The sequence below is a fragment of the Eublepharis macularius genome, chromosome 11 (genome assembly GCF_028583425.1).
Source record: "Eublepharis macularius isolate TG4126 chromosome 11, MPM_Emac_v1.0, whole genome shotgun sequence".
Taxonomy (NCBI): Eukaryota; Metazoa; Chordata; class Lepidosauria; order Squamata; family Eublepharidae; genus Eublepharis; species Eublepharis macularius.
Genome location: NC_072800.1, coordinates 35,555,969 through 35,583,607, shown reverse-complemented (window position 1 = coordinate 35,583,607; position 27,639 = coordinate 35,555,969). Strand labels below are relative to the sequence as shown.

General features: G+C 42.8%; 1 protein-coding gene across 1 annotated transcript; it reads right to left on the bottom strand.

Annotated features, from left to right (window-relative positions):
* Window positions 1–177: 177 nt before the first annotated feature.
* Window positions 178–27,639, bottom strand: PIK3R4 (phosphoinositide-3-kinase regulatory subunit 4). Its single transcript, XM_054990816.1, has 20 exons — window positions 27,551–27,639; window positions 24,657–25,419; window positions 23,348–23,481; window positions 22,667–23,249; window positions 20,891–21,025; window positions 20,519–20,740; window positions 18,849–19,022; window positions 16,984–17,129; window positions 15,593–15,796; window positions 13,582–13,783; window positions 11,914–12,113; window positions 10,751–10,961; window positions 6,052–6,217; window positions 5,019–5,183; window positions 4,076–4,287; window positions 3,519–3,650; window positions 2,543–2,643; window positions 2,153–2,241; window positions 1,502–1,610; window positions 178–784 (listed from the first exon to the last, which is right to left on the bottom strand). The coding sequence occupies exons 2-20, from the start codon at window positions 25,384–25,386 to the stop codon at window positions 614–616; spliced, it is 4,086 nt and encodes a 1,361-aa protein (XP_054846791.1). The 5' UTR covers window positions 25,387–25,419; window positions 27,551–27,639; the 3' UTR covers window positions 178–613.

Sequence of the window (27,639 nt, the reverse complement as noted above, 5' to 3'; positions counted from 1 at the left end):
AATCTATCTATCTATCTATCTATCTATCTATCTATCTATCTATCTATCTATCTATCTATCTATCTATCTATCTATCTATCTATCTATCTATATATATATATATATATACACACACACACACAACAACAACAACAACAGTATCATCAATAGCCTCTCTTTACAACTTAGGCACAGAGGAATGATCCAAGCTGTTTATTTTTCAATATGGAGTATACAAGAATGTGAATATATCTGAGCAATAGTGCAATATTGATTTTATCACTTTTTCTTGTCCAGTCTGTAAAAAAAAGTTCAGTTTCCATAAATATTGTTGATGTGCAATATAACGGCATTTTTCATGTTTATAAATAGGCAAAACAAATGGTAATGGCTTCCAAGCAATACCATGGTTCTTCATTTTAATTGCTTTCATTTGGTACTTTTAGGAAGTGCTACATAAACCAAGCTAAAATAAGGAGATCTGAAATGGTCACCAGTATTACAGTGATAATATTGTTAAAGAGAGTTATCGGTCACCTTCATCAGCTCCACAGTCTATTGTTTCATGTTCTGGAAGCAACTATTTGTATCTTTTATTACAAGTATTTACAGTAAATACAGATCAGTGCAATCTTCATTTCCACACCTTCACAATGCCATCACGCGATGCAGTAACTATGAACCCTTGAGTTGTCTGGAAAGTAGCAATGTCTGTAATAATGTCATGGTGTCCAACCGGTAGAGATTCTGGACCCCTTCGAGGGGTTTCATCTGTGGGACCCACCTTCTGCTTATTCTGAATTTCCTGTCAATTAGGAGAAATTACAAAATGCAGCTGTGGTCAAGGGTCACAAGAATGTTGCCTTAGTTTTCAAGGGTTTTCCCGTTTTTATCGTAACAGCATTCATATGGGATGCATTATATTTTGAAACTAGAAAATCCCTAGTGTCTCTGGTATTGTTCCTTTACTACACGCTGCACCAGTCTGTATCACAGGTGTTTATTGGTTCTGCTGTCATTAGTCATTTACCCGGGGCTGTGTCCTTTTAGGAAGATTTTAATACCATTTTTGAAATGGCTGTGCTTTCCTTCAATGCTCTGATCTAAAGTGCTGGAACACTAATCTGAGGTTAAACAAGCAAAATGCACAAGAGTTAACAATAAGTTGCATCCAGAAGGCAGCTTTTTTGCACTGCTGATTGTGCAATTTAGTGTGAGTGCAGAGGAGCCTGGCATAATACAAAATTCAGAGGCACTTCCAACCCTCCAACCCCGTTTTTTCCCTTTTCATTTGGACTGTGCCATCAATGCTAGTGAGGAAGGGAGGGACAGGAGGGGGAAATGCAGTCTGTCGCACCAAAATCCCTCCATTTGGAAGCCATTCTCTTAGTCCTGCTCCTAACACCACATATGAATGGTGAACTTCACATAGGAAGTCCAAAAGAGACAAGAAGCAGATGCATGAGGATGCTGAATCTGGTCTCTGATTCAAACCTGGATATGAAACTAAGAAGCAGCATACCTGGACCACTTCTGTGCCTTCAATGATCTTCCTATAGTAAGAAACAGATGGGCCACTAGAACTTCCAGCAACAACGTAGGATCTTTCAGGGTATGCTAAATCCCAAAATCTGGAAAAAAGCCAACACCATATAAAATATTTGGATATTTAGCCTATAATATACTTTTTCTGAAGTTGAAATATTAAGAACTGCTGTACAGTTCTTAAGTCACACCAAACGTCTCTCCAGCTTGACACCCTGTTACTGGTGGTGAGATCTCGGGGCTTATAGTTATTTCTATATTCAAGAATAACAGTGTAATCCTAAGCAGAGTTACACCCTCCTAAACTCACTGACTTCCAGTCTTGAAAGGATGTAACTGTGCTTAGCATTGCATCATTTCACATAATTGTTCCTACAATGAGCATCGTATCCAATAACTATCACCAACTATCACCCTCCTTTGGCAAAACACACCTTTTCCTCCAGAGAAAGGCTCCTATCAAACTGGAACATGCCCAAGATTTAATCTTGGAGCTCCACCGTTACAGATAGGTAGGAAAAAATTGTACCTCAGAAAAGGTACTTTATTACTTCTCATAGGTTTTATGCAAATAAGAACATTATAGAGTGAGACGTTGAGAGAATTATCAATGTTTCTTGGAAATTACCTTATCTTCATATCAGAACCTGCAGTCAGTAATATAGGATTTCCATCTGCAGGGCTGCAGTATATTCCATGAACACTATGAGCTGAAGGCTAATGGGCAGAAAAGCAGGTATTTTGAATTAAAGCCAATTTATAATTAAAAGAAAACAATAGTACCCTCAAGCTATTAATCCTGCAGGTTCTGTTAAAAAGCAGCTGGAAGTTCTTCTACGATGCTCTTTCTTTACATGTAGAATATTTCAAATCATGGTTAAAGAATTCAAAATTTTACATTCAAAAGTCTAAACTGTGTTCAGAACACCAACTATACTGACACACGTATCTCCGTCAAATGCAAACCCCCAGAGGACCGCAAAATTCTGCCCCACATACAAAAACCAGGAAGCCAAACCTGCAACTCTGAAAGAGGAGGGGCGCTGCTGGCCCACAGCGTGAACCGTCGGTCACCTGTTTCCATATCCCACATGGAGACTTCATTGTTGCCTTGAACAGCTATGGAAAAGCCAGTGACAACAATTATACCAAAAGCACCGTCCAGGGGTTACGCTTACTGTTTTAGAAAAAGATTTACTCTGGACATTCTACTCTATCGGTAATTAAAAGGATGAGTAAAAAGAGTTTATTGCTACTTTTCACAGCATTCATTACAATCCATTCTTGTGAAGATACTACTGGAGCTGCCCAAAGGAAAATGGTTTTACTTCTCACATGCCCTTATTCTGCCTTGTTGTTTACAATCCTCTCATACCTCTTCTTCCCATAGACAGAGGGGTAGAGCTCCAGCTCCTATGAATGCTGACAGAGTATTCCTATTGCTGGGGAGAATCCTGAAGTGCTGACAGGATTCCAGTTATTATTATAACAACAACTCATTTGATTTATATATTGCCCTTCAGGATGACTATACCCACTCAGAGCAGTTTCCAAAGTATGTTATTATTATCCCCAGAACAACAAATTCCCTGTGAGGTGGGTGGGGCTGAGAGAGCTCCTAGAAGCTGTGACTGACCCAAGGTCACCCAGCTGGCTTCAAGTGGAGGAGTGGTGAACCAAACCAGGTTCTCCAGATTAGAGTCTCACGCTCTTAACCAGTACACCAAACTGGCTTTCATGGTTGCCACATGGTTCTGCCCTTATCAAGAAGCCTGGCAAATGCACCCACCCTCACCCACAAGCTCAAAATGCCAATCCACAATCATGAGAATTTTCGAAGTCCCTCTTGTGCTACAGTCCTTTCCTTTGACACACATTAACCCGATATATTATTCTGCCTAACAAGGGGACATCCAGTTCAAAGATGGAGAATGAGCTCCAATTCATTAACATTAGAACTGCTGAAGAAAAGGGGGAAAAAACAGAAGTTCTACCTGCAATAACCCATGACTGAGAGAGGGGATGCATCAGCAGGCGCCTGATCCGTGCCCTGGAAGGGTGGGAATGGCTGGAGATTGGTAACTGGAACCTCATATCCCAGCATGCCATGGTACCACTACTTGTGCCTTGTGAATAAAAGAGAATCCCTATCACCAACTTAAACATTTTAAGCACTCTCTTGAACAATCTGCTGGGATATGAACCAGTATGTACAATATTCAGACACCTTTCTCCTTTATACCACTACAGTAGTTTTTAGAAAATCAACAAGTGCTTTAGTGCTTATCTTGTGGTTCCTCTCACGGGGGCCCTATGAAGCAAATTACTATTGGCAGAATTAGGAATTTGAATGCAGACTCAAGACCAGCACTGCAGTCCTTGAGGTATGCTGGCAAATGTGGACTTGCAAATGGCATCTTACATAGCAATTCTAAATGCATATCATTATTAATAAAATTCTATGATAGTTTTTATTTATACTGTAAGCTCCTCGGTTTCTGCATGGTAGAAAGGAGGCGATAAAGAAGAGATAAAGAAAACAGTAGCTTACCAATACAGAGCCAGCACTGGTGTATGTCCACAGCAAATGAGGTTATAAGTCCCAACCTTAAATCATGCTTTAATGTCCAGGCATTGTTAGAGGATCTCAGGTCCCATCCAACTAAGGAACCATTCACAGTGGCATAAGCCAGTACAGACTGGGCCCCTGCATTGAAGTGATGCATGTCGACCACACAGCCATCATCCCTCTGATCTAAAAACCTGAGAGTAGAAAGAACACAAGGAGATGATCTTCCTGGTTTAAGCGCTTGTGAAATTCTGCAGGGCCCTTGGAACCCTTGGGAGCTGCTCCTCTTTCCTATGCACCACCTTCCTGGGGACATACAGCTGGCTGAGCAGCAAATCTAACTGGACATACCCCCTCTGGCTGTAAGCACTTGCCCCTTCTTCCCCAAGTAGTCACTTGGCCTGTGTTAGGGGGGAAATGAGCAAAACACTCCCTTTAAGCACTATTTCTCCCTACATCCATAACTAAAGTCTGAATTGTGAGTCTTACAGAAGTACAGAACTTGGGATTCTTTTGCACAGGCAAAAGAATGAAGTGCGAGAACCCTAAGGGTGGTAGAATGAGCTATGGTACTTCAGAGAGCAAAGGGAGATGCCATTTTTGAATGCATCCCTATGTTAAAAAAGAGTCTCTGCAGGTGCAAGTCTAATGTATCAGGAAGAAAGGTTCTAGCCCGCCCCATTTCCTGTGTGCTAGTCTTCTACTTGTAAGGAAGTGTGATTTTTTTTTTAACATGGTGCTCATTCAAAAATGTGATTGTGCAGTCTGAACTGGTACTGTACGTTCTAGCACCTATTTCCCACTGTATATATTGAACATCTGTCTTTTCATTCTACTATGCAGCTTTTAACCTCTCACTTGAATCAGAAGAGACTGTCAATATGAGCCTGCTTGTGACTACAGCAGTAATTTAATGAAAACACACCTGCTTTGTATTGGAAGAATTTTAGGAGATTTGGGTAGTTTCGAAGCTTCAATCCCAAGAAGTTGAATTGCTCCATTATCCGAAGCTACAGCCAAGAAGTGAGAGCCCTGGCAAAAGGTAAGTGTTGTCACTCGCCCTCCAATCCGAGAATATGTCGAAATTGATCTGTTTTAGAAAACAGAAAGGAACATTCTGTTAGTCTTGTCTAACCATTCCACACAAAGTGGATGCTAACACGCAATAAAATAATTACAGAGCAAATACCCAAATACGATGCTCACACATCATGTCTCTGTACTTTATAAACCAATTCATGGTTATATCCCACCTAAAATGACCTCAACTAGCATCATTTTCTTCTGCAGAGTGTAATGTCCCCATCACCCCTCCTACTGTAATCCCAAATGTCCTCTGGTCCTGGGGGAAATCTTAGGGGGGATCCAGGTGTGAATCAGGGAATCCTTGGAAATGGCAGTCCTGCACGGATAATGAGCAGTCTCTGTTGATGGAAGAGGGAGTCCAGGCTGGGTTAATCCTCCAACTTGCTCCTCAGATTGGTCAACTTGGCAAATGAGTGGAGCAGAAAGAATGACCTCTCTGTTCCTGTCCTATCTACTTCTTTCAGAAATTTCTGTTCAGCCAGACAAGGATTTTTTGGGAAGAAGCCATGACAAACTAAGTCTTAGAATCAATTGTGCTGGGATTGGTTGAAGAGGGTACAGCATGGATCAGGGGTTTGAAGAGTTGCGTGTGCAAAGGAGATATGGAAATGCTTTTACTGGAAATTTGTTGTCACAGATTTTAAGTCTAGAGAAGGAATGGGAATCTGAAATGTGAGAGAGCAGAACATGGAAATAGATAAAAGTCAAAAAGGAACACCTTATTAAATGTGGTGATTCACTTCTTTACTTGCACACTTTGAAAGAATCGTATGGATGTCTTGAAAATCTCTCAAATGTACTCTATACCCAAGCTGTAGCCAAGAAGTGGTTAGCAGTGCAAAAGTTGATCTTTCCTCCGCATTGCCCGTTACCTGGTGGTGGTAGTCTTGCCCTCCATTTTCTGACTGTTCCAGATTTTGACTGTTCCATCATTTGAGCAAGTGGCAAAAATAGAATGCTCATCAGAGACTCGAATACGGTTCACGGCAGACTTGTGCTCATGAAGGTGAGCAACCAGAAGCCCTTTAGGATGCCAACCTATGCAGGCCAGCAAAAAAAAGATTGGTTTACTTTGAAAGAGAACAGGAGGATGCATCCAACCTGCCTCTCTGACCTTGTGATCCAGCAAAGGAGAGAGTCACGAGAGAGACAAAAACCAAAACAAAATCGTGACGACCTAACTAACAAGTCCAATAATAATTACTCCCACAACCGATTACTACAATGTTTCAGCATACATTTTATAAATAGTATTCAAGATAATCAATTAAACGCACACACACAGAAACCTTGCCACGGCAGCTGCAAAGTGCAGTACAATAAATTGAATTCATGCAGGGTTTTTTTACATAAAGTGCATAGTGCCAATTCCAATATTTATACAACACTCTGCATAATTAAAGTGCAAATGCTACAATGATTATAATTCATAAAGCACAATGTGCAACCCCACAGTCATAACACTGCATAGAAAATCTGCCAGCAGACAGCTCGTGGATATCAGTGAAGGGGAAAAAAGTCCAGTCAAGGACGTGCCATCTGACGGTTGGACCAGTTCCTGGGTATAGGGCCGTTTCGGATCTTTTTCAAAGATGGCAGGATGTCAAACCAGAGCTGACGCAATCTTTACTCTGCTTATAATAGGATGACAATTGACCATTCACGCCAGCCCATCACCCTCACAAGGTAACTTACTGGGTTCTCTGATGCTAGACTCAAAAGAGTCTTGAATATGGAAGTTTGCCAATGTGCACATGAATAAAATTTAATTAAAATATTAAATAAATGTAGGTAATTAAAGAAAGTCCTCTATACTCATCAAGACTAGACTACTGTAATGCATTCTACATCGGTCTCCCCTCAAAATCAACTCGGAGATTTCAGTTGGTGCAGAACAGTCCAGCTCATTTACTCTCAGGAGCTAGACAGAGCGTCCACATCACTCCCATTCTGCAGCCATTCCACACTGGCTGCCCAATTTGTTACTGGGCTCGATTCAAGGTCATAACTATCACATTCAAAGCCCTTTGTGGTCTTGGCCCCTCATATCCGTGCCTCTTCCCCTATCTTCTACCATGGCAGTGTTGCTCCTCTGAACAGGAGCTTCTGAAGATACCACCTGGCGGTTGGACAAAATCAACTGGCTTGGCTTTATACTTGTTTTTTAAAAAATTGGCTGTTATTCCTTATCGTATCTGTTTCTGCTGAATTTCCTATTTTTCACTATTATACTTTGCTCACTGAATGTCCTAGCAGTCGATTATATTGCATTTTCACTCGCATTGTTGTAATCTGCCTCGGATATCAGAAAGGCGGACTATAAATATTAGCAGTAATTAAGTCTGGTTGCCCGACGAATAATATTTTGCTTTGAGAAAACAAGCAAACAGAGCAACTATTATTGAAAGATCCATATGGCTCAAATGTGCATTATCTTGCAAGTAGTGGCCTACACAACTCTTATTTATTTTATTTTACTTGGATTTCTACACAACTCGTTTTTATTTATTTTATTTTACTTGGATTTGAAGGGCTCAGGGCAGATTACAACATTTTTAAAACACATTAAAAATAATTTATACAATTAAAACCATAGATTTTTTTAAAAACTTCACACAAAAATATACACTCAGATGGCAGCAATCAATAGCAGCAGACACAACTCGACAAGATAAGGTGGTGGACAACCCTAGTAGGGAGGGATTCAGATTTTATTCTTCTCCATTTTTTCAGCCGGTGGAGGCCAAGCCCAACCTCAACCATATGCCTGGCAGAACATCTCTGTCTTGCAGGCCCAGTGAAACGGTAACACATCTTGCTGGGCCCTGGTCTCAGTGGACAGAGAGTTCCACCAGGCTGGAGCCAGGACCGAGAATGCCCTGGCTCTGGTTGAGGTCAGGCGGGCCTCCTTGGGGCCAGGGACCACCAACAGATGTTTCTCTCCTGATTGGAGTGTCCTCTGGGGCACGTATGGACAGAGGCATTCTCGCAGATAAGTTGGTTCTAGTCCGCATAGGGCTTTGTAGGTTAATACCAAAACCTTGAACTTGATCCGGTACTCCTCTGGCAGCCAATGCAGCTGGCGCAATATAGGTGTTATATGCGCTCCAGTCAGTGCTCCTACAATAACACGCGCTGCTGCATTTTGAACCAGCTGCAGTTTCCAGATCAGGCTCCAGGGAAGCCCCGCGTAGAACGAGTTACAGTAGTCCAGACAGTTGCCTAGATTATTGTAGTTAAATCAGTGACTGAGAGGTACAGGACAAGCTGCCTGGTCCATCGTAGATAAAAAAAGAGGACCTGGCAACCGCTACGACCCGAGCCTCCATTTTCAAGGAGGCATCCAGGATCACCCCCAAACTCCTAACCAACGACACTGGCGTAAGTGGCGCCCCGTCGAGGGTTGGGAGTCAGAGTCCAGCACCTAACCCTCCGCAAGTCAAATACAGGACCTCTGTCTTCGTAGGATTTAATTTGTAGGATTTAATTTTAGTCAACACTGTTTCAACCAACCAGTCACGGCATCGAAGGCATGCTCCAGGACATCCGGGGCCGAGCCAGGCTGGCCGTCCATCATCAGGTATAACTGGGTGTCATCTGCTTATTGATGACACCCAAGTCCAAAGCTCCACACCAACTGGGCAAGGGGGTGCATATAGATATTGAACAGCAATGGGGAGAGTATTGCCCCTTGTGGGACACCGCACACCATAAGTTGGCAAGATGACAGTCTCTTCCCAAGCACCACCCTTTGTCCCCGACCATGGAGAAAGGAGACCAGCCACTACTAGGCAACCCTGCATAACCCCACGTTGGTGAGGCGGTGGGTCAAAGTTCATAATTGACCGTATCAAACGCTGCTGACAAATCCAATAATATCAGCAGTGCCGATCCACCTTGAGCCAGGTGTCTGTGGAGATCATCTGTGAGGGTGATCCGCAATGTCTCCATCCCATACCCCGGGTGGAAGCCAGACTGGAAGGGATCTAGAGCTGAGATTTCATTCAAAAACCCCTGCAGCTGTTCCGCCACCACCCGCTCAATCACCTTACCCAGGAACAGGAGGTTTGAAACCGGGCAGTAACTGACTGGGTCGGTGGGGTCCAAAGATGGCTTCTTTAAGAGAGGCCTCACCATGGCTTCCCAGGGAAAACTCTGGAGCTCAGGGACAATGACCTCCAAGTGACTCTGTACTCCATCGGCACTGGCCTTTACCAGCCACGACAGACATGGGTCCAGGAGGCACGTGGTGGGTATCACTGCTCACAGGGTCCAGTCAATCCCATCCCTGCAGAGTGGACCAAAATGGTCAAATGTTGGCACAGAAGACGGCCAAGGGGTCTCTAGTTAAAGTACTGTATCAACCGTGGCTGGCAAATCGTGGTGGAAAGACAAGATTTTATCAGCGAAGAAGCTTTCAAAAGCCTCACTGTTTATATCTGAATTCAAAATCTGACGGTCTCCATCTGTCAGGGAGGTCGATGAATGAACCATATTAAAAAATTTTGCTGGGTGTGAGCTAGCTGACGTGATGGAGGCTGCATAGAATTCCTTCTTCACAGTCTTCACCACCACCTTATAGGATTTCATAAGTGTCCTATAAGATGATCTTGCTTCTTCGTCATGGGATCGCCGCCACACTTGCTCAAGCCATCTTGGCTCCCACTTCTTCCAGCATAGCTCCTCTGTATATTATGGAGCTTGTCCTACCCGAGGGCGAAGAGGGCAACCGGGAGCGATCTTGTCAATGGCTTTGGAGAGCCGGCCTTGCCAGTCCTCCACCAGTTCATTCAACAAACCGCGATGGAGCATCGGATCCTGCAGAGCATTCTGGAAGCCAATCGGATCCATGAGTCTCCGTGGGTGAGCATAAATCAGCTCACCGCCCTTGCAAGGGGGGGAGGGGGGTGGCAGATCCAGCCAAGCCTTCAGGACTGAGTGGTCTGACCATGGCACAGCTTCTACCTCTTCCAGAACAACATGTGTCCCCATCCCGAAAATCAAATCTAGTGTGTGGCCCGCTTTGTGTGTAGGAGCCAATACAACTTGGGAGAGTCCCAGTGCTGCCACGGATGACACTAAGTCCACGGCCTGCATAGAGGTGGCATCATTGATGTAGACATTTTCCCCCAGCACTACCTATCTAGGGTACTCCAAGGCCCACCCCGCTACCACCTCAAGCAGGCGCGACGGGGTATCTGCTGGTGCGCTAGGCGGTCAGTACACCAGACTTGCAAAGTACAAGGAAACATTGCAAGAAATTCATTAAACCGCCAACTGAAACAGCGTAAGGACAGGGTATGCAGCCACATATCCATAATTAAAAGGAGGTCCTAATCCAAATTCACATACACCTTTCCTGAAAGGCTTTTAAGTATTTGAGGACAATAGTAAGTATTGATACTAACAGCGCTGCAGCAAGAATGTGCAAATGATGCTCAGTACTCTGGGCCCATTAAGAGGACTCCTTGTTACCCACACTCTCCACCAGCTGACATTGGCATCGACTTTTTTGAGGTCTCCCCCCTCGGAACAGTGCTAGACTTTCCCCAAGGAAGTGCTGAGAATCACCTGGTGGGGGTGGCTTGCTCTCCCATTCCGCATTCTCCATCATCTGCTTCGCAATTCTTTCGGCATTGCATTGTTCTCGCTTCTGCTGGATGAGCTGCTGAAGCTCCGTTTTACACGTGGTGATACGCAGCTGGTACGTGGAGGGTGAGGCGATATTGCTTAAAACTTGTATGGTTGGTTTCCTGGCTTGGACAACAGTTCCATCTGCTGCCTGAAAACCGTAAATCATACGATCATCCATCTTGCAGTGCAATCCCAACCCCACTGATTTTTTAAAAAGTGCATTATTTCTCTCTTCTTGTTAGAGGTAATAGAAAACAGTAAACTTTAAGGATTAAAAACCAAAAACAAACATCACAAGGGTTGTAATTACTATGCTGCAGGGAGACCGGTGTGATACATCTATTTATTTATTTAATTGCATTTATATTCTGTTCTCCCTGCAAGTAGGCTCAGATCAGAGTATAAAAACAAGGTAGCAAATAGATAAAAACAATTCCAGTTCATAAAACTCAGCAAAGTTCGTATCGCACAGTCCCTCAACAACATGGGATGGGTGGTTAGCTATTAGATGTTAGATAAGAGAGACCCCGATACAAGCTCTTCCCCTTGAAGGAGGGATTGAAATAAAAATATAACAGGTACATAAAGTCCACTTCTGATTGAGATTCAGAAGCTCACATTCCAGAGGTGGCAGTATGAATACAAATCATTCTGGTCTTCTCAGAGCAAGGTGTTTTAGCTACATGCCTAAAGAAAAATGATATCGTTCACATTACGATTCAGGTGAGTTGGGAATTTCAGATTTTGCCAATACTAACTGGCTCCCCATCCACTTTAATATCCAGTTTATTACACAACGGCTGATTCCGCACATGTTGGATAATGCACTTTCAATGCACTCTATCAATCGTTTGAGGTGGATTTTTTGTTCCGCACACAAAAAAATCCGTTCCAAATGATCTATAAAGAGGACTGGAAGTGCATTATCCAACGTGTGTGGAATCACTCAACATCTGGTTCAGAAGCTGGCCCGAGACTTTGCAGGCCTCAGACAACTAACTGATCAGAAAAATATTCCTAAACGTTAAAAGACTCTATTGGCTGCTTCTTCCTTACTATGGATTGGGTATAATACGAATTAAAAATATTCCTAGAAATACCTGCGGAGAGGATGACAAAGGAGCACAAATGCCAGCGGAAGACTCTGACCGAAGAGGTTTGCCGGTCTGGATGATTTCTTGCTCTGCGGCTTGGCCATGCCCTTTGCTCAACGGCTGGGGTATATTAGAAGGTTCCAACGAGCCAAACATGCTCTTCCATTCTTCATTTACATTTGAATCTTGTTTTACGTGTTTTCTAGCTAAAGTCAACAAGTCCCCCAAAAAAGATTATCACAAGGCTGCACATGATTTATCGTGACAAATCTTCAAAAGTGGCCATGACCTTTGCAGTGTAATCAGAACCTGAGACTCATATTGATATATGATAGTATGTATGACATTAATTAAGGGGGGGGGATTGGAGAGATGATTTAAATCGGCTGTTAAACAATGACTGGTGTAAAGAGTGCAGTCCATCAACTGTACAGAACAAATCTGGGCAGAGTTATAACCTTCTCAGTTAATTGAAGGCAATGGTTTAAAAAGCTGTAACTCTGTTCAGGATTGCATCCCAAGAAATCCTGCAATATGCATCGGAAACCCTACAGATCACTCATGTAATCAGGAGCCATTTACACAGAGAGAATGGACGAACAGCGTGGTTTATGTTCTTGGCATTAAGCTAGGCTCAGCATTAAAGAAGGAAGAGATAAATAATTTGACAGAGGAAGGATTACTGCTGGTGTGAAATAGGATCATGTTTTCAACAAGACAGCACAACACCAGCTGCATGCTCAAGTGTGCTAGTTATGAAAAAATAATTTGTTTTAGATTCCATTTCACGTCCAAAAGCTGCAACATACTGGACCAATCACATCCAAAGATCATTATGCGAAAAAGAAAGCTGTAAAGTAGTGCTGGCTGACTGGTCAGTATCTTGACAGTTATTCATTTTTATGTACCACGCCTTTATAGCTTTAAAATCTAGTCCCTTCCTTACCACTTTACAATATGATATGGTAAGTTTTGTATTGTTACAATACAGCAATGCATTTTTATCAAGTACATAGGAATATTTTCATGGGTCCATGATATGTGGTCAAAAACAAACTATACAAAATTATATATATATATATATCAAACACATAAATCTGCCTATTTTGCATGCATTTGAATAATTGACAAGGAATGGTATAGCAGCAGAAAGCTGAGTCAATGATTAAGGAAACATCACTGGAGCCCGTGAAAGACCATCATGGCTGATACAGTAGCTCTGCCATCTATCTATAATATGGAAGGTTGATTCACCTGAAGCTGAACATCTGAAAAAGCCTTTGAATTGATACAAAAATTCCATCTAAGATGTGTGATTTCCAGTGCCTCATGAGTACATGCAGTTCATCACTTGATGTTGTAGCCATCCAATGATGAACGTACATGTGTGAATTTACCCTAAGGGCAGGTTATCGACAAACAAGTAGATTGTTTTCATTATCACTCTCAGATGAATGAGTGAAACAATTTAATTGCAATTTATACTTTGAAAATTCTGTCTGTAGTGTAAAATCCCTCTCTAATCTGCCAAGTAAAAAGTAAGCAGGTATTCCAACCAGGTATGGAATTTGTGGACACGTTATGGTGGCTAGTGAAATATTTTAAATCCTTAAAAATATTATAAAAAGAGCAATAAATGAAATAGAAATAAAAGAACCACAGGGCTTTGCTAACCACGTTTGTCATCGGACTCCTGCTTCATTTTGACCAGATCGACTTGTCTCCCCATTATACCCAGAGCGGCCAGGTCAATCACTCCTTTCTGGGTGCTGTCATGAAGGTGGCTCTGGTCCACTATGTTAGCCTTCGCTTTGTTAGATTTTAACATGAAGTCTCTCAAGGCTAGCAGCTTGTCCTCTTCTTCTTCTGTCATCCCCTACAAAGGAAACAAGGGAAGTCTAAGTGAGCGTTTCATAGGGAGCGTGTGTAACAATGCCTGCATTAAATGCAGCCTGTTAATGCTGCATTTAAACAGTTACTTGGGAACTGTTCAGCGCACTGCACCAGTATACTGCTTTTAAATAAACAAAACTGGCATAGGTTTGTCACTCATCCATAAAGACCAGTCTTGAGTCACCAAACAGACTTCACTTTCTTCAAGTAAAAGAGTCCTTTCTGAGTAAGAAATAAAAAAAACCTTAAAATGGTGACTCCCACTAATCAGAATAATCTGTGACCAACGGAGTTTTAAATCCCTGCATGGCCAAGAACACCACATGACTACTGCCGAGCCATTATCAGTGCAATCTTAAGAACACATTTCTGGAGTAAATCCCACTGAATAATCAACAGGATTCTTAGCAGATCTGTTCAGAATTGCTCTCTCTAAAGTAGTCTAACCCTCTCACAGGATAGCTGAGGAGGAGGATCAACATCCACCTCCTCCCATACTGCCTCGCTGCCAGTTGAGACCCTCCTCCCAAGCCCTGTAGAGGTGAGGCAGGGGGCATCTAGAGACAGAGCGGAGGCACTTCACCTGTGGAATACACTTTCCTTTCAGGCTTGCCTGGCACCTATCCTACTCTCTTTTTAGGTGCCAGGCCAACACATTTATTTTTACCCAGGGTTTTAATGAAGAGGTTTGATCTTTTACAATGGTTTTTAAAGTCTGCTTCTACAAGAGGATCATTTTAAGAAACTGTGTGCTGGTTTTTATGCTCTAGCTGTGTTTTATAGGTAGGTTTTGAACATTTTCTTAATTTTAAGGCTGTTTTGTAACTTTATCATGTTTTACTTTGTGAGTCTTCTCAACCAGGTTATCTAGAAAGGGGGCATATAAATTTTCTAAATAAACAGTGTAGGGACTATAGAATACTTTTGTCCAGGAGTGATATGCCTGAATCTTATTAAAGAGCGACTCAGTACAGGTTAATTAATCTGCAACTCAATGGTTTTCACTGCTCTCTTAACTATATGATTTTTAGATTTCAAGCTTTAATCAGTAAATTCATCAATGACATCTTTACTCCTTGGTTAAAGAGTTAAATCTCCACTGAGCCCCAAATTTCACTGGGTGACCTCAAGCCAGTCACTGTCTCTTATCCTAGCATACCTCCTAGTTGAAGATAAAATGGGGGAGGGGCAATATATACCAACCTCAGCTCTTTGGAGGAAAGTTGGAATCAAAATTGTAAAGTTTTAAAACAAGAGTCTAAAGATCATATCACCATGGAGATTGGTATCACAGAGCGAATTTCTTTTTGGACAGGCAAATTGTCCAGCAGACATCACTGAGAGAATTTACAGTCCTTGACTGGAAATAAAATGAAGACGAGAAAATGCACCATGTAGCGGCCCTGAATCACATGTTAAGTTCTGCTCGATGATACTGTCATAAGGCTTCTGATTTCTGCAGCACTTCTAGATCAGCTCTTAGTAACTACACCTGAAAGAAGGCAATTCGAGATCCCATGTCTCCCTTGACCTACGGCTTGTAAGTGGTAAATCTGCTACTTCCACACAGCTCTTGAAGAGAACCATTACGCACATATGTTATAGAACAAGGGGAACATGGGAACATTCTCCCATCTAAGCCCCCACTGACTTAAATGACACTACAAAGGAGAAGATCCCAGTTTGTCATGAGCCATGTATATACTTCAGAGTGGTACAGCTGCCAGCACAATACGGCCTCCCGCTTGATCACAGATTCTGAGGCACTGCTATGATACCACTAAGCCATTACTTGAGAGAGCAGCTTCTTTAGTAGCTGTGCAATTGCCGGATCTTCAGGAGGTGGGCAATCGGGAAGAGTGCCATTTCTTTTCTTCTGACGAAGTTGCAGAGTTCTGAAAAGGCTTCCTATATCCTTTGATCTTAGAGCATAATCAAATATGGAACGACTGACAGGCTCTTTAAGGACGCTCAGTAGAACTATTTCTTTATCTATCTGCAAATCAGGAAAAAGGAATAAATAAGTGATCACATAGAAGCACAATTTAGGAATATTATGGAGGCATTTCAGGTCAATGTGTTCACACAGGGGACTACTGTGAAGGCTTAAGCATGTATACTCAGCAGTAAGACCTATTGAGCTGAGGAACTTAACTCTCTAGTAAATATGCTTAAGACTGCAGCCCTAGTTACTGACTTTAATGTCAGGTTCTAAAGAAGTCCATATTCTAAAAAGTGCTAATAAGCTTTGAGAATAAAAAAAGCAGTTATAACTTTGCAAGCCCGATCTACATCTTTCCAGTCAAAATAGTTTTAAATAACTACTTTAGATGACATTCAACTACTCTTGTTGATATTGTGCCTTTTAATTTGCAACATGCTTTACAATCATTACTATATTTTCTTCATAACAGTCTTAAGCAGTAGTTCATTACTATTCCTCTATAACTGTTATTTATTTATTTAGTACATGTTTACCCTCCTTTTCTCCATAGGACTTAGGGTAGCTTAAATCATTCTCCCTTCTTCCATTTTATGCTCACAACAATGCTAAGAGATAAGCTAGGTTGAGTGTGCACAGCTGGCCCAAGTTCCCCAGCAAGCTTCGTGGGAGAATGGGGATTTGAATCTTGGGTCTCCTAGATACTAGTCTAACCATTACTACCTACCCGGATTGTTTTAGTAAAATGTTCCTCTAACCTTTCTGGCATGGTATCGTTTGCTTCAGCAACCAATTTACTGGAGCAAAAAATCTAGATAATAGAGTTTGTCTGTAGCAAAACTGGTGTGGTTTGAGAAGTCCAGGCTGCATAATATGGTGGAAATAGGGACGACACAGAAAATAACATTATGGTGTGGTATCTTCCTCATTCCTACAGAAATATTTAGGAGTGCTTGCTTACCCTATAAGGCAGCACTATGCATCACATTCCATGCCTACATGGACAGAAGCCAATGACAAGGGGTAGAGGCAAGCAAGGTCATGTCATGACATCTGTGTCATGTGGTATGTATATCTTTACGGCACAGAGCAGGATGACTTGCTAGGGAGATAGCCAAGATACGGTATGGAACACAGCTCTCAGAGTTAAGGCAAGAAGATGTGGAGCCAAGTCACCTCCAAGTTTCTGATACCCTGCAGTTCTAAATGGAGGAAAGTTATATATGTAACTGAAACCTTACTTGGATGATTGGCTGAGTGATGAAAGGATGCAGGTAAGGCATCAGTTTGCAATAAACATCGGCAATATTCAAGCGCTGGGCTACAACAGTTATAAACCCAACTGCTCCGTAGCGTATCCAGAGATTAGGATGGCATAGGAATGGTGCTGAGGAAGTAAGAAATAGAATTGGGTTTTAACAAGTGTCACTGTACATTCATTCATACAATTCAAATTTGAGGGACAGGACCCACGGAAGTTCACAAGTACATGCACCAACTGCAGACCAACCTCCAAATGGGTTCCGTTCATTTTATAAAAGCATAAAATATTACAATTCTGTCACATGATGATCTTGCCTGGTGTGTGGTAAGTGACTAGACTTTATTGGTTTTGTCCCTTTTAACCCACACTTATATTCTAAACCATCGATAATAACCCCTGAAAACCAGGGTGACATTTTATTTATATACTTTATTTTTACTTTGCCTTTCTCCCCAAGAGGGACTGAAAGAAACGTATATCATTCTCCCTTCTTCCATTTTATCCTCACAACAACCCTGTGAGGCAGGTTGGGCTGAGAGTGTACAACTGGACAAGGTCACCCAGTGAGCTTCCACGGCAGAGTGCAGACTCAGACCTGGGTCTGCTCTGTCCCCTCTGACTCTCCGTCCACTGTACCATGCTGGGTGGCAAGCACTGCAACAGCAGGTCATCCACTCTCTTATCCTTGCTGCTGGGGACTTTTCCTCATTTTTCTATTGCCTTCCCATATATGAGCTATCTTCTTTCTCCAGAAGTCCAATTGCATTTGCCAAGACTGAGAAACACAGTATGACTTGGTGGTTGTTGTGGGTTTTCCGGGCTGTATTGCCGTGGTCTTGGCATTGTAGTTCCTGACGTTTCGCCAGCAGCTGTGGCTGGCATCTTCAGAAGTGTAGCACCAAAAGACAGAGATCTCTCAGTGTCACAGTGTGGAAAAGATGTTGGCAGGTCATTTGTATCTACTCAGGAGGGGTGGGGTTGAGCTGAGTCATCCTGTAAGAGTTTCCCAGGGTGTGGAATGCTAATGGCGGGAGGCTTCACTGTATCCTGAGGAGGTTCTTTTGCATATGGATTGGTGCTTGATGTGCTAATCTTCTCTGCAGGGCTATTGTCGAGTATAGAGTGTTTTGTTAGCCTGGTGTTTTTCAGAACTGGAAACCATGCTCTGTTCATTCTTAAGGTTTCTTCTTTCCTGTTGAAGTTTTGGATTAACACATCAAGCACCAATCCATATGAATCCCACCAATCCTGGGAAACTCTTACAGGATGACTCAGCTCAACCCCACCCCTCCTGAGTAGATACAAATGACCTGCCAACATCTTTTCCACACTGTGACACTGAGAGATCTCTGTCTTTTGGTGCTACACTTCTGAAGATGCCAGCCACAGCTGCTGGCGAAACGTCAGGAACTACAATGCCAAGACCACGGCAATACAGCCCGGAAAACCCACAACAACCATCGTTCTCTGGCCGTGAAAGCCTTCGACAATACAGTATGACTTCCTGGCGCTACTACTGTTGGTGCTTTCTTTCTCTCCCAGAAACCAAACTCCAATAATGAGGTTCTTGGCTGCTTTCTCTTATCCGCTTTCAGAGGTCTGTATTTAATGGACCCTGGTTGACAAGGTCAAGTTAAAGCCATTTTGGTTGGAATCAAATAACTGACCGTGCCATCCTAAGCAGAGTTACACTCTTCTAAGTTCATGGAAGTCAATGGGCTGGGAAGGGTGTAATTCCTGTTTAGGATTGCACTGTGAATGGAATCTATGGTGGGTAACTATACTGGCAGAGAATCCACGTCATTCAAATATTGTAAATTGCACCCAAGAACAGCTGCTTACCGATATCACTGGCAAATTCATAGATGTGTGGTTTCTGCAGAAGCCCTAACTGGCACATACAGGTAAGGGCATTGAGGGCTTTATAGATGACAAATTCTTCAGCATCACTCAGCCCTTGCTGGAGCAGCGGCTTTAGGATTGAAGAGCTTTGCCAGCCAACGTAAGCTGCAACACCTGAAAACCAAGCAGAAAGAATACATACTGCTATACCTAAAAGCCAGGCCAACTCAAAAGAGATGTCAAGCTCATATACCGGGTCAACTTAGTAAAGAGTCCAGTAGCACCTGTAAGACTAACCAACTTTACTGTAGCATAAGCTTTTGAGAACCACATCAGAGCTGTGGTTCTCGAAAGCTTATGCTACAGTAAAGTTGGTTAGTCTTAAAGGTGCTACTGGACTCTTAGCTATTTTGCTACTGCAGACTAACACAGCTAACTCCTCTGGATCTAGGGTCAACTTATGCTCTCCTGAAAAAGGCTTAATATGTAGGCTTCATTTGAGAACAAGCAGAAGTCTAGCCCCAGATTTCACAAGTTTGGTCATTTAAAAGAGTGTGTGTTTATTTGGAAAATGTATATGCTGCCTCAGGAGAGAAGTGCTTAGGGCAGTTCACAAGTAACTACAGCATAAAAGCAAGCCATAATAACATTCAATGTATATACCACCTTTAGGACAACTTAACAGTCCACTCAGAGCAGTTTACAAAGTGTGTTATTATTATCCCTGCAACAATCACCCTGTGAGGTGGGTGGAGCTGAGAGCGCTCTGGAAGAGCTGTGGCTGACCCAAAGTCATCCAGCTGGCTTCAAGCAGAGGAGTGAGGAATCAAACCCATTTCTCCAGATTAGAGTCCTACTGCTCTTAACCACTACATCAAACTGAAACAACATGGAGCAGCTTTAAAGTGATGTTCATGAGATGATCCCCAGGCTAGAAGCAGACCATAAAAACTGTAGAAAATATGGAACACTTTTAATTAAAAGTCTGTGTTAAAAAAATCTGTTTGGGCCTGGAGGTAAACACCAGATGAGCCTCAAGGGAAAGGGCATTCCAGATGTAAAGTGCCACCACTGGAGGGGAAAAAATCTCTGCTCTCCCCTGTCTTCCCTGTGCAGGTGGGAGCCCAGAAAGCAGGGTGTGGGAGCATGATCTGAACTGGCAACCTGGGCATTACAGGAGGAGGAATGAATGTATCACAATTAACATATGGAATGCACTGCCTCAAGATGATGTGATGGCCAAAAGCACAGAAGACTTTAAAGACTGCCATATATTCATGGAGGGGAGATTATTCATTGCTTTTGGAACAAAAGCTTCCTTGTACCTCTGATCGTTACATGCTGGGGACAAACAACTAAGAAGGGTTGGATCCATCATGCCTCACTGGTAGCCTTCCGAGCATCTTGCTGGCCACTGCTGGAGACAGAGCACTGGAGCAGATGCACTACTGAATAGATCTAAGAGGGCGATTCTTACATATGTATGATTATGATTCAAGAACATTGCTTCATTAGTTGCTGTGATTATGCTCCGAGGAGCAGGTTAGTACTCTGCTATTCCAGACAGAATGTTATTCTCGTAAACAATTTAAAACCACTCATTACCCCCTTTTCTTTAAAAAAGCTCATTTAATATAATGGGGGAAAATGCTGTGTTGCCAAGCACATACCTACTATGCTGTCAAAAAAAGCTCCCCGTAGATGCCAGTCATTCTTATCATTCAGGAAAGTGATCATATGGGACAGGAGAACGTCATTGGCTTTTTGACGTCCAAAAAAGACGCAGAGGCGCGTGATTCCGTTTTCCATCAGGGTCTGCTTCACAATATTTTCTGGGTCGCTCAGCAGAGTGACCACTTTCTGCTGGACCATTTCATGCAGGGCCTGAAGTTCTGCAAGAGTGCCATGGAAACAAGCGTCAGCAAGCGTAAGTGCATGTCCTTCAAACAGGTCATCGCAGGACTTTCTTGCAATCTGAGCCATTACCACAAAAACTAACTACTCATCCTCAACCATGCAAAAGAATGTGAAAGGAACATCACCGGTGTCATAATTTTCACTAGGGTGTGACGTGTCATCCATTTCCTCACTGTTGGGTTCATTTTCCATGTTCAAGTTTTTTAACTGGACGAGCTCCAGGAATCTTAGAGCTGTTTCAGCCAACAGTGCGATGTTCTCTGCAATGATTAAAAGTAATTTTAAGTTGCTTGAAAAACGACATTTAAAAAATTAAGTACTGACGGTAAATCAAGCACTCTGAATATATGCTATGAACAGCCTGCCATGTAATATAATCAACATTATTATGCACATATCTACTTACACCTGGGACTTTATACCCAAAACCTAGGGCAGGAAGGGAATCAAATATAAAATGATACAAGGAAAAACTTGCTTAAAATGTGAAATGTTGGAGGCATGGTTTGCCATGACGTGAACCAGCCTGGAGGATTCTGGGGCTTGCAGTCCTTACCCCTTACAGAGCTAGATAAAGGTTTCCAGTTTCCCAGCAAACTGTGGTGCAATCTTATTCATGCTTATCCCCTTAAGTTCAATTATATATATAAAGGAAGTAAAAAAAAGTGAAACATCAGCAAGGTTATAATTTTCACTAGGGTGTGACATGCATCATCCATTTCCTTCCTGTCTGGTTCATTCCCCATGTTCAAGGTTTTTTTTAAACTGGGCTAGTTCCAAGATATTTATTTATTACTACATTACATTTCTAGACCGCCCTCCCCGTCAGACGGGCTGGACTAGCTCCAGCTTTGGTTTGGGCATAACAAGAAACTATGGTTTCCTGGGTCCAAAGAAGAACACCAAAGGGAACACAGAAAACTACAGTGTGTGGTTCAGAGGCCATGCCAAATTGTGGTTTGCGACAAAATAGGAAGTATTTAATTATAAAACTGTAAGTAAAGGGAAGACAGAATGCACAAACCTGAGGATCCCCCGGCACATTCATGTAATGACCAACCATAGATCACCTAGTTACAAAAAGACAAGTCAACCAAAGAGCCAAAGCAGTGCAGTGGTTAGAGGGTTGGACTAGGACCTGGGAGACCCAGGTTTGAATCCCTTTTCTGCCATGGAAGCTGGTTGGATGACCTTGTGCCGGTCACACATTCTCAGCCTGAATCGTTGCAAAGGTAAAATAGAGAAGAGGAGAATGCTGTCAGTTTGCACCCCCCTCCCCAGGGGAGAAAGGTGGGGCATAAATGAAGTAAACAAAAATAAATGAAGTAGACAAAGTTTTGTGGGTGTTCCAGGCTTGGGCATTGTAGGATTCCTTAATAACCACGGCAATACAGCCCGGAAAACCCACAACAGCCATCGTTCTCCGGCCGTGAAAGCCTTCGACAATACATTCCTTAATAACTTTGCCAGTTTGGGGTGAACCCCCAAGAAAGCTTCTTTGTGTCTTTGCCACATGGATCTGGTCACTACTAACATGCTCGTAATCTTCAAGAGACATCAGGCATTTCATCAATTTCATCACTGAAAAAGACAGAGCAGGACTAGAGCAGCATTTGGCCAGATCCAGGAAGGCAATTCTTATATCAGTGACATAACAGAGCATACTTCTAGGGGAGCAAAATATTGGCCAAAATCTTGAATTTAGACAATTCCTAAGACTGTGCTTTACATTTAAAGGATGCCAAACTGAACCAGAACAATAAAATTCAGCACCAAGAAACAATCTGCAATTGCATACATTTAACCGCCAACTTTCATTTATTTATATGATGTTGGGACAACCCAGTTGGAAAATACTACTATTCAAGTCATTCTTGCTTCTTGCCCCCTTTATTTCTTACCAGCATATGCCAGTCGGACAATTGTGGCTTCATCCTGTGCTAAGTGTGCTATGCCTGGCAAGATGTACTCTGGGTAGATATTGATATCATTACGTGGCACTTCTTTGACAAGAGCAAGAACTTTTGTTAATGTCCTAACGGCTTCTGCCCTCACCCTAGGCACAGAGTCATTGCTGAAATGCAAGAGGTAAGGGGTGATACGATCCAGCAGGATTTCCACACTTAACCGGGGGGCCAACTGGAGAATCAGCTCCAAGGCAGCCAGCTTTGAATCACAGTATTTGAGGGTCTGCAGGCATGAAGTTATCACAGACACCAAAATGACCAGCCCATTTTCCTTTGTCTCCCCTTCTGCTTTTTCTGTTTGGTCATGCCCACAGAGATTGTGAATTATATTGTCCAGATCTTTACGTATAACAAGGATGCGTTCATCGGCAGATACAAAGGTTTCCTTTGCAAACTGTGCCATGTAAGGCTGGAGAAAGGTGTAAAATATTTCAGGAAACGCATTGTTCCGTTGTTGTTTCAAGTAGTCTTCAGCAGCTAAACGTTTTTCTGGCTCACGGTGGATCATTTGGGTAACCTTTGGACAGAAGGGAGCAAAATGGCAAATGTAATTTGTATTACTGAGTAGGAACAGCAATTCAATAATTCATCATAATGAGAACAGAGTTATTTTACCAGTTCTCTGATACTTCGGTCTTCAATTTTATTCAGCACTAGTTCAGGGGCAAAGAGACCATTCCTATATGCTAGAAGCTGCGACAGGTCAAAGAACGGTACCCCTTCGGTAAACAGCTCAGCTATCACACAGCCTGGAAAAGACCAAACAAGTGCGAGAGAATCATGGAAAAGGTATCCCTTCTATTGTCCACACACAACCAAATTCGAGGGCATCATACAGTATCTAAATGAGCCACAGAAGACAAAGGGATGCAATGTATTATTAGCATGCCATGGACAGCCTCTGGCTTGCTTTAAACACACTGTTCTCTACTATTCAACCTCATCTGCAGAAATTTAGAGTCTTTGTTTTTTAATTCTCTCCTTATCTAAGGCCCTTCCGCATCTAACAGCAAAGTCAGAGAACAATCACACTGCAGTTTTCGCTAGACTGTACCACTTCAGACTGCGTGGGGTAATGTGTATTTGAATCTTCTTCATATAAAAAAAGAAACTCTCCCAATACGTGGGTAAGTAGCATTCCACCTTCCTTTAATCCCTGTAATCTGGATTTTTAATTTATCAACGACCTAGCTAATGGTTGCAATGGCAAACCAGAATCTGGCACTCTAAAGCAGGCAAAGGAGACATCAGGGAACTGACAAAGACTGCAGTCTGAAGTGCAGCACACGAACATATAAACTCTGCAGCTTTCAAAAGGAATAAAACCTTAACAGCAGTCAACTAGAGGAGGAAATGCATGTAAAAAACCTGATCCAGGTGCCAGAGATAAAGTCATTGCCAACTAGCAACACTTGGAGCTCAAGATGAACACATATTCTTCACCATGAGCTAAGGAAACATGAACTCCGGAAAAGGAAAAATTAAATGAACACATGAAGCTGCTTCATACTGTGTCAGACCATTGGATTATCGAGGTCAGCATTGTGTATTCTGACTAGCAGGGACTCTCCAAGGTCTCAGGTGGAGATTTTTCACATCACTGTCTGATCATTTAAACTGAAGATACTAATGGCTGAACCTGGGATGGTCCGCAAGCAAACCATATGCTCTACCACTGAGCCACAGCCCCTCCAGTAGGAACATGCTTCAAGATTATTTCCACATCTTTCGCTCAACTGAGATTTCTCCAGTAAAAGGATTACCACGTTTGCCAGAGATTGCCTAGTAACCAACATTGCAAAGCCCACGTTCCTTGTGTGAAACCATAAGAGTTTTCAACCAATTTAAGCTCAACAATTGAAATGTTCAACACTCATTTCCCAAAGCAGCACAGCTCATACAAGATTTTGGATCACCGAAGTACCTGCAGAAAAGATATCCATTGCCCGTTTCAATTCCCCCCTGCTTCGTTGATTACTATTGGCCAAGTCTACGAGTGGGGTAGAAGGATCTCTTATATTTTCCAGTTCTGTAGCAAACATGCTGCCATCAACAAAGCGCTCAGGAGCAATGTAACAAGTTCGTCTTCGTGATGTGTCAAAGAAATAATTGAAATCAGCCGGGTTGTCTTCAGGTAGGTACGTTGGCTTAAAACTTGCAAAATCTGTTAGAAGAACCCAATTCCAGCTGGTCACCATGATGTTTTCTGTTTTGATATCCCCGTGACGGACCCCAGATCTGTGCGCTTGGTCCACCGCTGTCAAGATCTGGAAGGCTATCCACCTCTTCTCGATGTTGTTCAGGAACGGCCTTGTACTAATACGGTCATAGAGATTATCCCGTACATACTGCCTGAAGAGCATAGCTGCTTTTTCAGACAATGTGGCCTTCTGAAAGGGAAGACAGTTTTGGGCTGAATGTAACCTTATTTTCAGTTCCTCCAGCTCCTGCTTGTAACTTGTTAATGGTAATGTTGGGTCTTGAATGGCAAACACCTTCACAACCACCAGGCCCTCTCTGTGCTTGGCTCGGGCAACTTTAAAAAAGCGAGTACTGCCCAGGCTTTTGTCATATTCAAAGTCATGGATGTCTGAAAAATAGCTGTCAACTGAAAGGATCTGAGAAGGGGCAATACCAGCCAGCTGGTTCCCCATTGCAGCAGCTTTAATTCTAGGTCACAACTCCACCTAAAAGAATAAATAAATGAAAGGTGAGATAGTTATTTGTCCATCCTGCCCTGTTCCACTAAAAATATCTATACATTTCTTATACAAATGACACAATATAACATTTCATTTTGGTTTGTAAATTACTATCTCAAGGGGTTACATATTAAATATTTCTTAGCAGCTGCTATTCATGTTTTTAATTAACACTGGTTTATTTTAGTACATTGGGATTTAAAACTTGTGGGGATACCTTAAGAGAATTTAATAAACAGTCCTACCAAAGAATTCTGTTTTGTATAAATTCCTAGCTGTGATTTATTAGCCTCTGGCACCTTAATTACTGCTTCATTACAACTGTGCAGCACAATCCTAAACAGTCTCACACCCTTCTAACTCCAGTGACTTCAATGGATTTAGAAGGGCATAACTTTGCTTAAGATCACATTGGTAACCAGACTGCAATTCTATAATCATGCTATAAATTTATGTAAAGAAAACCATCTTTGATAAACAAGATGATGTCAACATGTGGTGGAAGGGCTGTTTTGTAGGGAAAAAAGTATTTTAACATGTAAATTTTTAAGCCTTCTATCAGTATCAACAGGGCCACCTTTCTCACTATGCCCCCCATAGCAGCTTTGCTCATCAGAACAGGGGCTTCTGAAGGTGTCACCTGGCAAACGGGTAAAATCACCTACTACCTCTACACATGCCTTCTCCATTGCAGCCCCCACCTTATAGAACGGCCTGCCTGACGAGGTTCGAAAGGTTCCCACCCTCCCGGCTTTTTGCAAACTGTGCAAAACTGAATTATCCAGAAGGGCTTTATTACCCAAGTAGTTAGGGCTGTACAGTACAGAGTGGTTTAGAAAACTACGTGAGTAAAGGTTTAAAGACGGTGGTCTATAATACCGTGTATAGTGGTTTATAGCTCATGCGGTATACACAGTAGGAGCCTACTATGTAACTTTTATTGTTTAACCCTTCGTATTAATACTTACACTTTGCTTCAGTTTTGTTTCCAGATTTCAACTCGGTTCTAAATTTCTACAATACAAATCCTACTGCACGTTTATTGGATGTCTCATCCTGCTGATTGTTATCAATTTACTCAGTGAAATCTGCCTTGAGTGCCAGTGAGAAAGGCAGATTATAAATAACATAAACAAATAAATAAACCAACGCTGCTTATTTCTCTTATCCCAAGAAGTGAATAAAAGCTACTATTTTTATTGTTTCCTTGCTTTAGGTGAAATAGCTGTATTTAGAAGGCCACTTGGGTTCAGTCCGTCAGTAGAAGTTTGGGGTAGAGCCTACTTCCTAGCCAGGGCTGCTGACTGAGGGGCAACACTGGAAGAGGCTTTGCTCCCTGCGGGTTCATGCTATGCAATGTGTTTTCATATGATTGCTTGGTCACAGAGTGGGGATGGGGAGATAATCTTCTGCAAGGGCCTGTCCTGGTTGCTGCAGTGCTTGCCTCCCATCACTAGCACAGCTGCCTTTCACAGCAGCAAAATAAAACAGGAGTCCAGGGACGCCTGAACAACAAACAAAATTTATTTCAGCCAAGTTTTGTTCAGGGATGGAGCTCATGCCATCAGCTGCACCGCTTTTATGATAGTATGCTTCTGCCTTTCAAGGGGGCATTGCATCGAATTTCTGCCTATTCAGATGCACAAGGCGAGGGTTACCAGCTTTGGGCTGGGAAATTCCTGGAGAATGGGGATGCATCCTGGGGAGCGTTGGGTTTAGTGAGCAGAGGGACTTCAGTGGGTTATAATACCATAGAGTCAACCTTTCAAAGCAGGGAAACTGAACTCTATCATCTGGACAGGCCACCCTATGCAAGGCGGGTGGGAAAGGCAGTTTCAGTCTCCCGCCTGTTTCTTCTGCTCAGAATCTGGAGACGGGGAAGAACGCAGCGTCTCGTTTTGCATGGTTTGACAGACGTGGCTTTAGGCAAAGGAAGGTCCTCTGTGGCCCGGGCTTAGGGGGCATCCCCCCACGTAAGAATCTCAACCCAGCGGCTCCTTAAGCAGAGTTTGCTAAACACACACGCGCTCACCCACCGGCCAGCCCCCTCTCAGCTGGGAGCAGGGCTGAGGGGAACCGCCCGAGGAGCCTCCGCACCCGCCCAGCGCTGACTCACCCTCCACCGCCTTCTCGAAAGCCGGCCCAGCCCGCGGAACCAGGTCCGCAGCCCCGCGGGAGAGTCGGCGCCTTCGCTAACTACGCGGA

Bases quoted from the DNA above. Each gene is read 5' to 3' on its own strand.
- PIK3R4 (XM_054990816.1), bottom strand. From the start codon at position 25,386: ATGGGGAACCAGCTGGCTGGTATTGCCCCTTCTCAGATCCTTTCAGTT. The intron at 15,797-16,983 runs GTAAGGTTTCAG...CCTGATTTGCAG, and splicing joins TCACTCAGCCAATCATCCAA to ATAGATAAAGAAATAGTTCT. The intron at 3,651-4,075 runs GTAAGCTACTGT...TTTATTCACAAG, and splicing joins CCAGTGCTGGCTCTGTATTG to GCACAAGTAGTGGTACCATG.